The sequence below is a fragment of the Oncorhynchus masou genome, chromosome 31 (genome assembly GCF_036934945.1).
Source record: "Oncorhynchus masou masou isolate Uvic2021 chromosome 31, UVic_Omas_1.1, whole genome shotgun sequence".
NCBI classification, from domain to species: Eukaryota; Metazoa; Chordata; class Actinopteri; order Salmoniformes; family Salmonidae; genus Oncorhynchus; species Oncorhynchus masou.
In genome coordinates this window covers 83,123,971-83,137,151 of record NC_088242.1, presented here as the reverse complement: position 1 = coordinate 83,137,151, position 13,181 = coordinate 83,123,971, and the positions used below count along the sequence as shown (strand labels likewise).

Sequence of the window (13,181 nt, the reverse complement as noted above, 5' to 3'; positions counted from 1 at the left end):
TTGAGACGCTTCGTCATTCGTTAGGGACACAAACCCCTCGAAAATGAATGGTTCATAACTGCGGTCGGGGACTGAGACTTTCAAACTACAGTTACCCTGAGGCACCTGTTTTGTTGCAGACCTCACAACTGTACGAATTAGAGCAACACCTGTTGGTGGCTTGGCACGAAGAGGCATCCCTTGTTTGCGTTTAAGCAGGAAGCAATCATTAATCATATGTCCTACTTTATGACAATAGAAACATGGACGCTCATTCTTCTGGCGTGCTTGACATACTACTGCTGGCCGACTAGGACTAAAGGTAGGAAACTCAGTAGCTCTACTCTCAGTTTGAGCCGAAAACACACTCTTGTGCGTCAACACAAACTCGTCTGCCAACACAGACGCTTCTGCCAGGGAGGATACTTTCTGTTCGTTTAGGTAAACTACAATGCGTTCGGGTAAGCAATTTTTAAACTCTTCCAACAAGATTAACTCCCGGAGAGAGTTGAAATCAGTTACCTTACTAGCAGCATGCCATTTATCAAACAGATTTCCCTTATCTCTAGCAAATTCCACATAAGTCTTACTAGAAGACTTTCTATGAGACCTAAATCTCTGTCGGTATGCCTCAGGCACAAGCTCATAGGCACGAAGAACAGTAGCTTTGACCACTTCATAATTCAAACTGTCCTCCAGAGGTAGCGCTGACAAAACCTCTTGGGCTTTACCAGTTAATTTACACTGAAGTAATAGGCACCAAACCTCTTCAGGCCATTTCAATGCTACGGCTATACGCTCAAATACACAAAAATAGGAGTCAACCTCTGACTCTCTGAACAAAGGTACTAAGGCAATCTGCCTACTAATGTCAAACGTGTTTGAGGACACAGCAGGTGAGGACGGCTCACAAACAGGCACAGTAGGACCGGAGGCTAGCCTCGCTGTCTCTGCCTCAAGTTCCATCTGGCGCATTTTGAACTCCAACTGCCTTTGTTCTCTGTCTGCCTCAATTTTACACATCTCTAAATGCCGTTGTTCTCGTTCTTTTTCTGCCTCTATTTTACACATCTCCAACTGGAGAGTCTCTCGCCTAATTTGGGCTCTCTCTTCCACCTCCAGTTGGAACTGTGCTAAACAGACATCCCTCCTGGCATCACCATTTGACAGTGGGGAGAGTGGATCAAAATGGGACAATGTGGCTGGTGTTTTAGCCTCTCCCTCATTATCAGACACCAATGGGCTTACAGGAGCAGCAACATCCGCTACAGGGGTAGTAGTCTCAGGCAGCGGTAACACAAGCACCTGCTCTTCCAACAATACATTTAATACTAGCCGTTTCACCTCCGCCTTAACTAAACTCTGCGGAATCGATACTGAATAATGGTCAGCCAAGGTCATTAAATCAACTCTACGACATTTGTCAAAAACCTCCCACGAAGGGTTATCCAAAAAAGATTTCAAATCAAAAGTAGTCATTTTTACACTACTTCACAAGTGCCAAAGGAAATAGCAAACACTAATGCTACTTCAGCTATGACGCTCAACACTGAACTATACCACTACAACAATCTACATGAGCGGCATGGGTGTCAGTTATGACATATCCCGGATGAGCCCCCACTTATGTTACGAATCCCTTTTGGCCCGACAGTCTAGGGGGGATGGTAATGAGACTCGTAACATAACTCATGCAAATTATTATTGTGACAAAGGAAAAGTGTGAACGAAATAAGCACGACAACTGAAATCTACCGTCAAACTCTAGGTTTATTTATAAACACACGGTAATGGGGGAGCAGGAAAAGGGGCTGAGCTGGACCCAAGGAAAGAAACAATAAGTATTCAAAAACACCCCTAAGCTAGACTAGCCTACTTTAACAACAGCTAACTAACTAACCAAAAATACAGTGGGTGGTCCGCCCAGTTCTAACTAGTGTATTTAACAAAGTTCACCTACGGGTAGTGTATGCCCATGGGCGACTTGTCTTGGTTTCCCCCTTTTCTACCAGCAATCAAACACAAACACCATAACCAAAAACAATACTCACAGGTGATGACAAAGTGCTATGAGGTGCTTAAACAAAAGAGAGGTTACGACACAAAGCGAGAGTGAAACACAGAGACCTACAGACATGGTATTTACAGAGAGATTGAGCTGAGCTGAGCTGGGCTGAGCTGGGCTGAGCTGGGCTCTAGAACAAACAAATGATGGGGTTTTTAAACCATGGGGAAAGAACTGTGATAGGTTAGGAAATATGAGGAGGTGTGTCTTCTGATTGATGATTGATTGGGGAGTGATGATTTTCACCTGTGAGGGGAGAAGGAGAGAAAAGAAACACACACAGGATACACACACACACACAGGATAACTGTATCCGTAACACACACCCTATCCCCTCAGCCCTCAAATTAAGTGGACACTTCTGATGACGTCTGACGAGTATACACTTGCAGGGCGAGGGAGGAAGGAAAATTTTTTAAATGGGCCACCCTTGGCCAGAAATTCATCACCCGTTGATCCCGGGATGATTGTTTTTTCAACTACCGGTATGAGCGACAGTCAATTATGATTGCATGTCTACTTAATGTTAAATATATAATTATTAATATTAGCCTACTGTAAGATGGCTAGCAAATTAATTAGCTAACGTTAGCATACCTAGCTGGAACTTATGAAGAAGGAAAAGGTTTTATTTCTACAATTCCCAAAAGATAACCAAACAAAAACGTATTTACTTTTTACGAAACGTTTGTGCATATTAGTAGCACACTTTCTAACTTATTTGCATTCGTTTGTACTGACACTTGTATGTTGACTTCTCCACTGATGTTGTTTTTATGTTTTTGTGGACTTTTCTTAGCGGATGTACAATCGTCGCAAAGTGAATTATGGAGAGTTTCAGGCCTGGGAGTAAACACAATTGTACACTCGCAAAGCCGACTAAAAACGAGGGCCTTACGTTGCAAACTTCCCATGCTTAGCTAATCATTTGGACCACCCGCCAAGATGGCGGTGGGGATTCCCCCAAGGGCATAAGGCGAGGAGGGTAAGTGGACGAAGGTGTGTCTTTTAAGTGTTTGGACCGAATCCCAGGACTCCATAATCTCTGACTAACTAAAGCAAATGTAAGCCATGTTCATGAAAGCTACTTAAATGTCATAGTTTAACTAGTACAGTCATGGCCAAAAGTTTTGAGAATGACACAAATATTAATTTTCACAATGTCTGCTACCTCAGTTTGTATGATGGCAATTTGCATATACTCCGGAATGTTATGAAGAGTGATCAGTTGAATTGCAATTAATTGCAAAGTCCCTCTTTGCCATGCAAATGAACTGAATGAATGGTTTGTCAGGACCTCCAACAGCCGAAGCTAAGTAGTAACATTAACATGATGCCTTCTAATTGCAGTCGCTGTTCTCATAATATACAGGAGAACAATCGCCTTACGGCGAGGATAGCTGTGCTACAGGCCCAACTTCAGACGCAATCGTTAGGCAAGGGTAATTTCAGTGTAGGAAAGGATGAAACAGCGTCTGTGCCACCAGTAAGTACAGATAGTAGCATAAATCCCCTGGCACAGTCCCCGCAGCCGGACAACTTTCTCACAGTTTCTGGAAGGAAATGCTATAGGAATGCTCAACCGGTGTCGCTCATTCAGCCGACAGAAACTTTCAACCGGTTTTCCCCATTAAGCAGCAAGTCGGAGTCAGAGGCCGAGCCTTCTCTTGTCTCTACTCCTCCCGTTACGGGGTCTGAGACGCCAAAGCTTCCCACCATTAGCTCTGACAAATTGAAAACTCTAGTCATTGGTGACTCCATTACCCTCAGTATTAGACTTAAAACGAATCATCCAGCGATCATACACTGTTTACCAGGGGGCAGGGCTACCGACGTTAAGGCTAATCTGAAGATGGTGCTGGCTAAAGCTAAAACTGGCAAGTGTAGAGAGTATAGAGATATTGTTATCCACGTCGGCACCAACAATGTTAGGATGAAACAGTCAGAGATCACCAAGCGCAACATAACTTCTGCGTGTAAATCAGCTAGAAAGATGCGTCGGCATCGAGTAATTGTCTCTGGCCCCCTCCCAGTTAGGGGGAGTGATGAGCTCTACAGCAGAGTCTCACAACTCAATCGCTGGTTGAAAACTGTTTTATGCCCCTCTCAAAAGATAGACGTTGTAGAGAATTGGCCCTCTTTCTGGGACTCACCCACAAACAGGCCCAAGCCTGACCTGCTGAGGAGTGACGGACTCCATCAAAGCTGGAGGGGTGCTCTCATCTTATCTACCAACATAGACAGGGCTCTAGCTCCACAATGAAATAGGGTGCAGGCCAGGCAGCAGGCTGTTAGCCAGCCTGCCAGCATAGCGGAGTCTGCCACTAGCATAGTCTGCCACTAGTGTAGTCTGCTCAGCTATCACCATTGAGACCGTGTCTGTGCCTCGACCTAGGTTGGGCAAAACTAAACATCGCGGTGTTCGCCTTAGCAATCTCACTAGGATAAAAACCTCCTCCTTTCCTGTCATTATTGAAAGAGTTCATGATACCTCACATCTCAAAATAGGGCTACTTAATGTTAGATCCCTTACTTCAAAGGCAATTATAGTCAATGAACTAATAACTGATCATAATCTTGATGTGATTGGCCTGACTGAAACATGGCTTAAGCCTGATGAATTTACTGTGTTAAATGAGGCCTCACCTCCTGGCTACACTAGTGACCATATCCCCTGTGTATTCCGCAAAGGCGGAGGTGTTGCTAACATTTACGATAGCAAATTTTAATTTACAAAAAAAAAATTGTTTTCATCTTTTGAGCATCTAGTCATGAAATCTATGCAGCCTACTCAATCACTTTTTATAGCTACTATTTACAGGCCTCCTGGGCCATATACAGCGTTCCTCATTGAGTTCCCTGAATTCCTATCGGACTTTGTAGTCATAGCAGATAATATTCTAATCTTTGGTGACTTTAATATTCACATGGAAAAGTCCACAGACCCACTCCAAAAGGCTTTCGGAGCCATCATCGACTCAGTGGGTTTTGTCCAACATGTCTTTGGACCCACTCACTGTCACAGTCATACTCTGGACCTAGTTTTGTCCCATGGAATAAATGTTGTGGATCTTAATGTTTTTCCTCATAATCCTGGATTATCGGACCACCATTTTATTACGTTTGCAATTGCAACAAATAATCTGCTCAGACCCCAACCAAGGAACATCAAAAATTGTGCTATAAATTCACAGACAACACAAAGATTCCTTGATGTCCTTCCAGATTCCCTCTGTCTACCCAAGGACGCCAGAGGACAAAAATCAGTTAACCACCTAACTGAGGAACTCAATTTAACCTTGTGCAATACCCTAGATGCAGTTGCACCCCTAAAAACTAAAAACATTTTTCATAAGAAACTAGCTCCCTGGTACACAGAAAATACCTGAGCTCTGAAGCAAGCTTCCAGAAAATTGGAACGGAAATGGCGCCACACCAAACTGGAAGTCTTCCGATAGCTTGGAAAGACAGTACCGTGCAGTACCGAAGAGCCCTTACTGCTGGTCAATCATCGTATTTTTCTAACTTAATTGAGGAAAATAAGAACAATCCGAAATTCCTTTTTGATACTGTCGCAAAGCTAACTAAAAAGCAGCATTCCCCAAGAGAGGATGGCTTTCACTTTAGCAGTGATAAATTCATGAACTTCTTTGAGGAAAAGATCATGATTATTAGAAAGCAAATTACGGACTCCTCTTTCGATCTGCGTATTCCTTCAAAGCTCAGTTGTCCTGAGTCTGCACAACTTTGCCAGGACCTAGGATCAAGAGAGATACTCAAGTGTTTTAGTACTATATCTCTTGACACAATGTTGAAAATAATCATGACCTCTAAACCTTCAAGCTGCATACTGGACCCTATTCCAACTAAACTACTGAAAGAGCTGCTTCCTGTGCTTGGCCCTCCTATGTTGAACATAATAAACAGCTCTCTATCCACCGGATGTGTACCAAACTCACTAAAAGTGGCAGTAATAAAGCCTCTCTTGAAAAAGCCAAACCTTGACCCAGAAAATATAAAAAACTATCGGCATATATTGAATCTTCCATTCCTCTCAAAAATTTTAGAAAAGGCTGTTGCGCAGCAACTCACTACCTTTCTGAAGACAATCAATGTATATGAAATGCTTCAGTCTGGTTTTAGACCCCATCATAGCACTGAGACTGCACTTGTGAAGGTGGTAAATGACCTTTTAATGGCATCAGACCGAGGCTCTGCATCTGTCCTCGTGCTCCTAGACCTTAGTGCTGCTTTTGATACCATCGATCACCAGATTCTTTTGGAGAGATTGGAAACCCAAATTGGTCTACACGGACAAGTTCTGGCCTGGTTTAGATCTTATCTGTCGGAAAGATATCAGTTTCTCTGAATGGTTTGTCCTCTGACAAATCAACTGTACATTTTGGTGTTCCTCAAGGTTCCGTTTTAGGACCACTATTGTTGTCACTATATATTTTACCTCTTGGGGATGTCATTCGAAAACATAATAACTTTCACTGCTATGCGGATGACACACAGCTGTACATTTCAATGAAACATGGTGAATCCCCAAAATTGCCCTCGCTAGAAGCATGTGTTTCAGACATAAGGAAGTGGTTGGCTGCAAACTTTCTACTTTTAAACTCGGACAAAACAGAGATGCTTGTTCTAGGTCCCAAGAAACAAAGAGATCTTCTGTTGAATCTGACAATTAATCTTAATGGTTGTACAGTCGTCTCAAATAAAACTGTGAAGGACCTCGGCGTTACTCTGGACCCTGATCTCTCTTTTGAAGAACATATCAAGACCATTTCAAGGACAGCTTTTTTCCATCTACATAACTTTGCAGAAATCAGAAACTTTCTGTCCAAAAATGATGCAGAAAAATTAATCCATGCTTTTGTCACTTCTAGGTTAGACTACTGTAATGCTCTACTTTCCGGGTACCCGGATAAAGCACTAAATAAACTTCAGTTAGTGCTAAATACGGCTGCTAGAATCCTGACTAGAACCAAAAATTTTAATCATATTACTCCAGTGCTAGCCTCCCTACACTGGCTTCCTGTCAAAGCAAGGGCTGATTTCAAGGGTTTACTGCCAACCTACAAAGCATTACATGGGCTTGCTCCTACCTATCTCTCTGATTTGGTCCTGCCGTACATACCTACACGTACGCTACGGTCACAAGACGCAGGCCTCCTAATTGTCCCTAGAATTTCTAAGCAAACAGCTGGAGGCAGGGCTTTCTCCTATGGAGCTCCATTTTTATGGAACGGTCTGCCTACCCATGTCAGAGACGCAAACTCGGTCTCAACCTTTAAGTCTTTACTGAAGACTCATCTCTTCAGTGGGTCATATGATTGAGTGTAGTCTGGCCCAGGAGTGGGAAGGTGAACGGAAAGGCTCTGGAGCAACGAACCGCCCTTGCTGTCTCTGCCTGGCTGGTTCCCCTCTTTCCAATGGGATTCTCTGCCTCTAACCCTATTACAGGGGCTGAGTCACTGGCTTACTGGGGCTGTCTCATACCTTCCCTGGGAGGGGTGCGTCATCTGAGTGGGTTGAGTCACTGATGTGATCATCCTGTCTGGGTTGGGTTGGCGCCCCCCCTATGGGTTGTGCCGTGGCGGAGATCTTTGTGGGCTATACTCAGCCTTGTCTCAGGATGGTAAGTTGGTGGTTGAAGATATCCCTCTAGTGGTGTGGGGGCTGTGCTTTGGCAAAGTGGGTGGGGTTATATCCTTCCTGTTTGGCCCTGTCCGGAGGTGTCCTCGGATGGGGCCACAGTGTCTCCTGACCCCTCCTGTCTCAGCCTCCAGTATTTATGCTGCAGTAGTTTATGTGTCAGGGGGCTAGGGTCAGTTTGTTATATCTGGAGTACTTCTCCTGTCCTATTCGGTGTCCTGTGTGAATTTAAGTGTGCTCTCTCTAATTCTCTTTTTCTCTCTTTCTTTCTCTCTCTTGGAGAACCTGAGACCTAGGACCATGCCTCAGAACTACCTGACATGATGACTCCTTGCTGGCCCCAGTCCACCTGGCCATGCTGCTGCTTCAGTTTCAACTGTTCTGCCTTGTTATTATTGGATCATGCTGGTCATTTATGAACATTTGAACATCTTGGCCATGTTCTGTTATAATCTCCACCCGGCACAGCCAGAAGAGGACTGGCCACCCCACATAGCCTGGTTCCTCTCTAGGTTTCTTACTAGGTTTTGACCTTTCTGGGGAGTTTTTCCTAGCCACCGTGCTTCTACACCTGCATTGCTTGCTGTTTGGGGTTTTAGGCTGGGTTTCTGTACAGCACTTTGAGATATCAGCTGATGTACGAAGGGCTATATAAATAAATGTGATTTGATTTGAATCCCCCCCCAAAATTTCCACTGCTTTTCAGCCCTGCCACAAAAGGAACAGCTGACATCATGTCAGGGATTCTCTCGTTAACACAGGTGTGAGTGTTGACGAGGACTGGAGATCACTCTGTCATGCTGATTGAGTGTGAATAACAGACTGGAAGCTTCAAAAGGAGGGTGGTGCTTGGAATCATTGTTCTTCCACTGTCAACCATGGTTACCTGCAAGGAAAAACTTGCCGTCATCATTGCTTTGCACAAAAAGGGCTTTACACTTTACAGGCAAGGATATTGCTGCCAGTAAGATTGCACGTAAATCAACCATTTATCGGATAACCAAGAACTTCAAGGAGAGTGGTTCAATTGTTGTGAAGAAGGCTTCATGGTGGCCAAGAAAGTCCAGCAAGTGCCACGACCGTCTCCTAAAGTTGATTCAGCTGCGGGATCGGGGCACCACCAGTACAGAGCTTGCTCAGGAATGGCAGTAGGCAGGTGTGAGTGCATCTGCACGCACAGTGAGGCAAAGACTTTTGTAGGATGGCCTGGTGTCAAGAAGGGCAGAAAAGAAGCCACTTCTCTACAGGAAAAACATCAGGGACAGACTGATATTCTGCAAAATACTTTTTAGGACTGGGGTAACGTCATTTTCTCTGATGAATCCCCTTTCCGATTGTTTGGGGCATCCAGAAAAAAGCTTGTCCAGAGAAGACAAGGTGAGCGCTACCATCAGTCCTGTGTCATGTCAACAGTAAAGCATCCTGAGACCATTCATGTGTGGGGTTGCTTCTCAGCCAAGGAAGTGGGCTCACTCATAATTTTGCCAAAGAACACAGCCATGAATAAAGAATGGTACCAACACATCCTCCGAGAGCAACTTCTCCCAACCATCTAGGAACAGTTTGGTGATGAACAATGCCTTTTCCAGCATGATGGAGCACCATGCCATAAGAAAAAGGTGATAACTAAGTGGCTTGGGGAACAAAACATTGATATTTTGGCCAGGAAACTCCCCAGACCTTAATCCCATTGAGAACTTGTGGTCAATCCTCAAGAGGCGGGTGGACACACAAAACCCCACAAATTCTGACAAACTCCAAGCATTGATTAAGCAAGAATGCTCTGCTATCAGTCAGGATGTGGCCCAGATGTTAATTGACAGCATGCCAGGGTGGATTGCAGAGGTCTTGAAAAAGGATCAACACTGCAAATATTGAGTTTTTGCATCAACTTCATGTAATTGTCAATAAAAGCCTTTGACACTTGTGAAATTCTTGTAATTATACTTCATTATTCCATAGTAATATCTGACAAAAATATCTAAAGACACTGAGGCAGCAGACTTTGTGAAAATTAATATTTGTCTAATTCTCAATTTTTTTGCCACGACTGTACACATTAAATCCTTCTCCTGGATTAATCTAAGCCCTGTCTGTGAACAGGCCCTTAGTGACCTGAACTGGCTCGGAAACTGAAAACTACATCTCCCATGTTGGAATCACAATTACCGGAAGTCACGTGATCGAATTATCTCGTTTCAAGGGCAACTTGCCGAAGTGGTTGCAAGAGCTACACGTGTAGTTAGGTAGCTACAGTTTAATTTCTTAAAGTTTTAATATTAGCCATCACAATTAGTTATGGACGGATTTGGTTCCGACTTTTCATCAGGTGCTGGGTCCGGTAAAATGGACACCGGGACAATCATGGAGCAAGTGAAGGTCCAGATTGCTGTGGCTAATGCGCAAGAGCTCTTGCAGGTAATTTGCTATACTAGGTAACTAGACACCGGACAGCTAGTTGACTGGTTAACTAATTGTTGCGTAGCAAGTTGAAAAAGCTGATGTGAAAGCAATAAGTTACTACCACCTTACAACTAGTTAGTAAGCTACGAATACAATAGGCCTTATAGCTACAAGCTGGCTAACGTTAGTTAGCTAACTAGCTACCTTAGCCTGTCGAATGAATGAATGAATGCTCGCTCTTTGTTTCAAGCCATGTAAATATTTTATTACATGTATATAGTTAACTACAAACGGCATATTTGGTCTGTAGGCCAGGCCTACTCTCAATGTAACGTTTGTTAAATTGCCTGTCAAATCGTGGAGCCTGAGGTGAGTGATGGTGGGTTAAATCTTATCTTTCTCCTTTGTTGTAGAGGATGACAGACAAATGCTTCAAGAAATGCATAGGCAAACCAGGAGGCACGTTGGATAACTCTGAACAGGTATGCCAGTGTATTTATTTGCAGATTATTATGACAGGATATGGATGTGAAGTGGTTGATTTGTGACCCCTAACTTGAGTCAGTGAATTGTCATTTGAGACATGTTTGAGGTATGTTAGACATCGTAAAATGCAAATATTATGCAGTGATAATGCTGACTGATATTTTTGTTTATTGCAGAAATGTATCGCTATGTGCATGGATCGATATATGGATGCATGGAATACTGTGTCCCGTGCCTACAATTCCAGACTACAGAGGGAAAGGGCTCGTATATGAACATTATCCTACTGTCAGCCACACCTTATCAAAGCCCAAACATATGGCAGAGAAGGTGTTAACGGTAGTGGCTGAGGCTGGCACGATGCCACACAAACTTCTGTGACAACACCTCACGTACAGGTTTGGTTTGCCGACCTTGTGAACAGCAGCCATACTTGTGGACATTCTCCTTTCACTAAAGGATAGTTTAACAAATGGATATCTTCTATAATGTTTATTTTTATTACAAGAGTCATGAATTCATTTTCATGAAAAAAGATTTTCTGCAATTATGTCACTTTTCAATCACTCTCTAAACTAGTCTACTCTCTGTAACCGTCCCCTTAAATTCAGTGCCAGGTACCCAATTCTTCAGTTTGTCACAGGCTATGGCTTTGTGTTTGTGTGGGTGAAACAGTTCCCTGAAGAGGTTAGGTAAGGTTTATTTTACCACCACTTTCATCTGTAAACCTAGTTTCTCTCATGGGGAAGAATTGAGGAACACGTTTTTGTTTTCATAACTGTGAACCCGGCCAAGCCAAAGAATCCTATATCAGAATACGTGTTGAGAACAAAACAGTATTGTCAAGACTTTCGTTCCAGTTGTCACTCTATCTGCCCACCACAGTAGTGGGTCTGTTTTAACAAGGTCTGCTGTGGTGCAGACTTTGTGTTGAACCCAGCTGGCTTTGTGTGCTTGGTTTGTCAGATTTCTGGGAACAGCTCCACTTCATTCAGCCCTTTGACTTGTGTAGAGAAGTAAATAAGAAATGGCCTGTGAATGCTGAACGGTGGGTGCTGCTCAGAGGACTGAGGTGTTTGTGACTGACTGGAATGGCCTTTTTCACTTGTCAGAAATAAATAAATCCAGATTAAATTGTCAAATAGCTGTTTTTGTCCTTTGAAAATGAATAAATGTTCTGTTGCTTGAGGAACCAGTGGCTATCATTTTTCATGTCGTGCCTGAGCAGCTTCTAGAAGCTATGTAGATTTAGCCACGTACAGTGCCTTGCGAAAGTATTCGGCCCCCTTGAACTTTGCGACCTTTTGCCACATTTCAGGCTTCAAACATAAAGATATAAAACTGTATTTTTTTGTGAAGAATCAACAACAAGTGGGACACAATCATGAAGTGGAACGACATTTATTGGATATTTTAAACTTTTTTAACAAATCAAAAAATTGGGCGTGCAAAATTATTCAGCCCCTTTACTTTCAGTGCAGCAAACTCTCCAGAAGTTCAGTGAGGATCTCTGAATGATCCAATGTTGACCTAAATGACTAATGATGATAAATACAATCCACCTGTGTGTAATCAAGTCTCCGTATAAATGCACCTGCACTGTGATAGTCTCAGAGGTCCGTTAAAAGCGCAGAGCGCATCATGAAGAACAAGGAACACACCAGGCAGGTCCGAGATACTGTTGTGAAGAAGTTTAAAGCCGGATTTGGATGCAAAAAGATTTCCCAAGCTTTAAACATCCCAAGGAGCACTGTGCAAGCGATAATATTGAAATGGAAGGCGTATCAGACCACTGCAAATCTACCAAGACCTGGCCGTCCCTCTAAACTTTCAGCTCATACAAGGAGAGGACTGATCAGAGATGTAGCCAAGAGGCCCATGATCACTCTGGATGAACTGCAGAGATCTACAGCTGAGGTGGGAGACTCTGTCCATAGGACAACAATCAGTCGTATATTGCACAAATCTGTCCTTTATGGAAGAGTGGCAAGAAGAAAGCCATTTCTTAAAGATATCCATAAAAAGTGTTGTTTAAAGTTTGCCACAAGCCACCTGGGAGGCACACCAAACATGTGGAAGGTGCTCTGGTCAGATGAAACCAAAATTGAACTTTTTGGCAACAATGCAAAACGTTATGTTTGGCGTAAAAGCAACACAGCGCATCACCCTGAACACACCATCCCCACTGTCAAACATGGTGGTGGCAGCATCATGGTTTGGGCCTGCTTTTCTTCAGCAGGGACAGGGAAGATGGTTAAAATTGATGGGAAGATGGATGGAGCCAAATACAGGACCATTCTGGAAGAAAACCGGATGGAGTCTGCAAAAGACCTGAGACTGGGACAGAGATTTGTCTTCCAACAAGACAATGATCCAAAACATAAAGCAAAATCTACAATGGAATGGTTCAAAAATAAACACATCCAGGTGTTAGAATGGCCAAGTCAAAGTCCAGACCTGAATCCAATCGAGAATCTGTGGAAAGAACTGAAAACTGCTGTTCACAAATGCTCTCCATCCAACCTCACTGAGCGCGAGCTGTTTTGCAAGGAGGAATGGGAAAAAATGTCAGTCTCTCGATGTGCAA

At 43.4% G+C, this 13,181-nt stretch overlaps 1 protein-coding gene across 1 annotated transcript; it reads left to right on the top strand.

Annotated features, from left to right (window-relative positions):
* The first annotated feature begins 9,888 nt into the window (after window positions 1–9,888).
* On the top strand, window positions 9,889–11,786 carry timm13 (translocase of inner mitochondrial membrane 13 homolog (yeast)). Its single transcript, XM_064952240.1, has 3 exons — window positions 9,889–10,123; window positions 10,522–10,590; window positions 10,771–11,786. Exons 1-3 carry the CDS (start codon window positions 10,004–10,006, stop codon window positions 10,867–10,869), a joined length of 288 nt encoding a protein of 95 aa, XP_064808312.1. The 5' UTR covers window positions 9,889–10,003; the 3' UTR covers window positions 10,870–11,786.
* The last annotated feature ends 1,395 nt before the right edge of the window (window positions 11,787–13,181 follow it).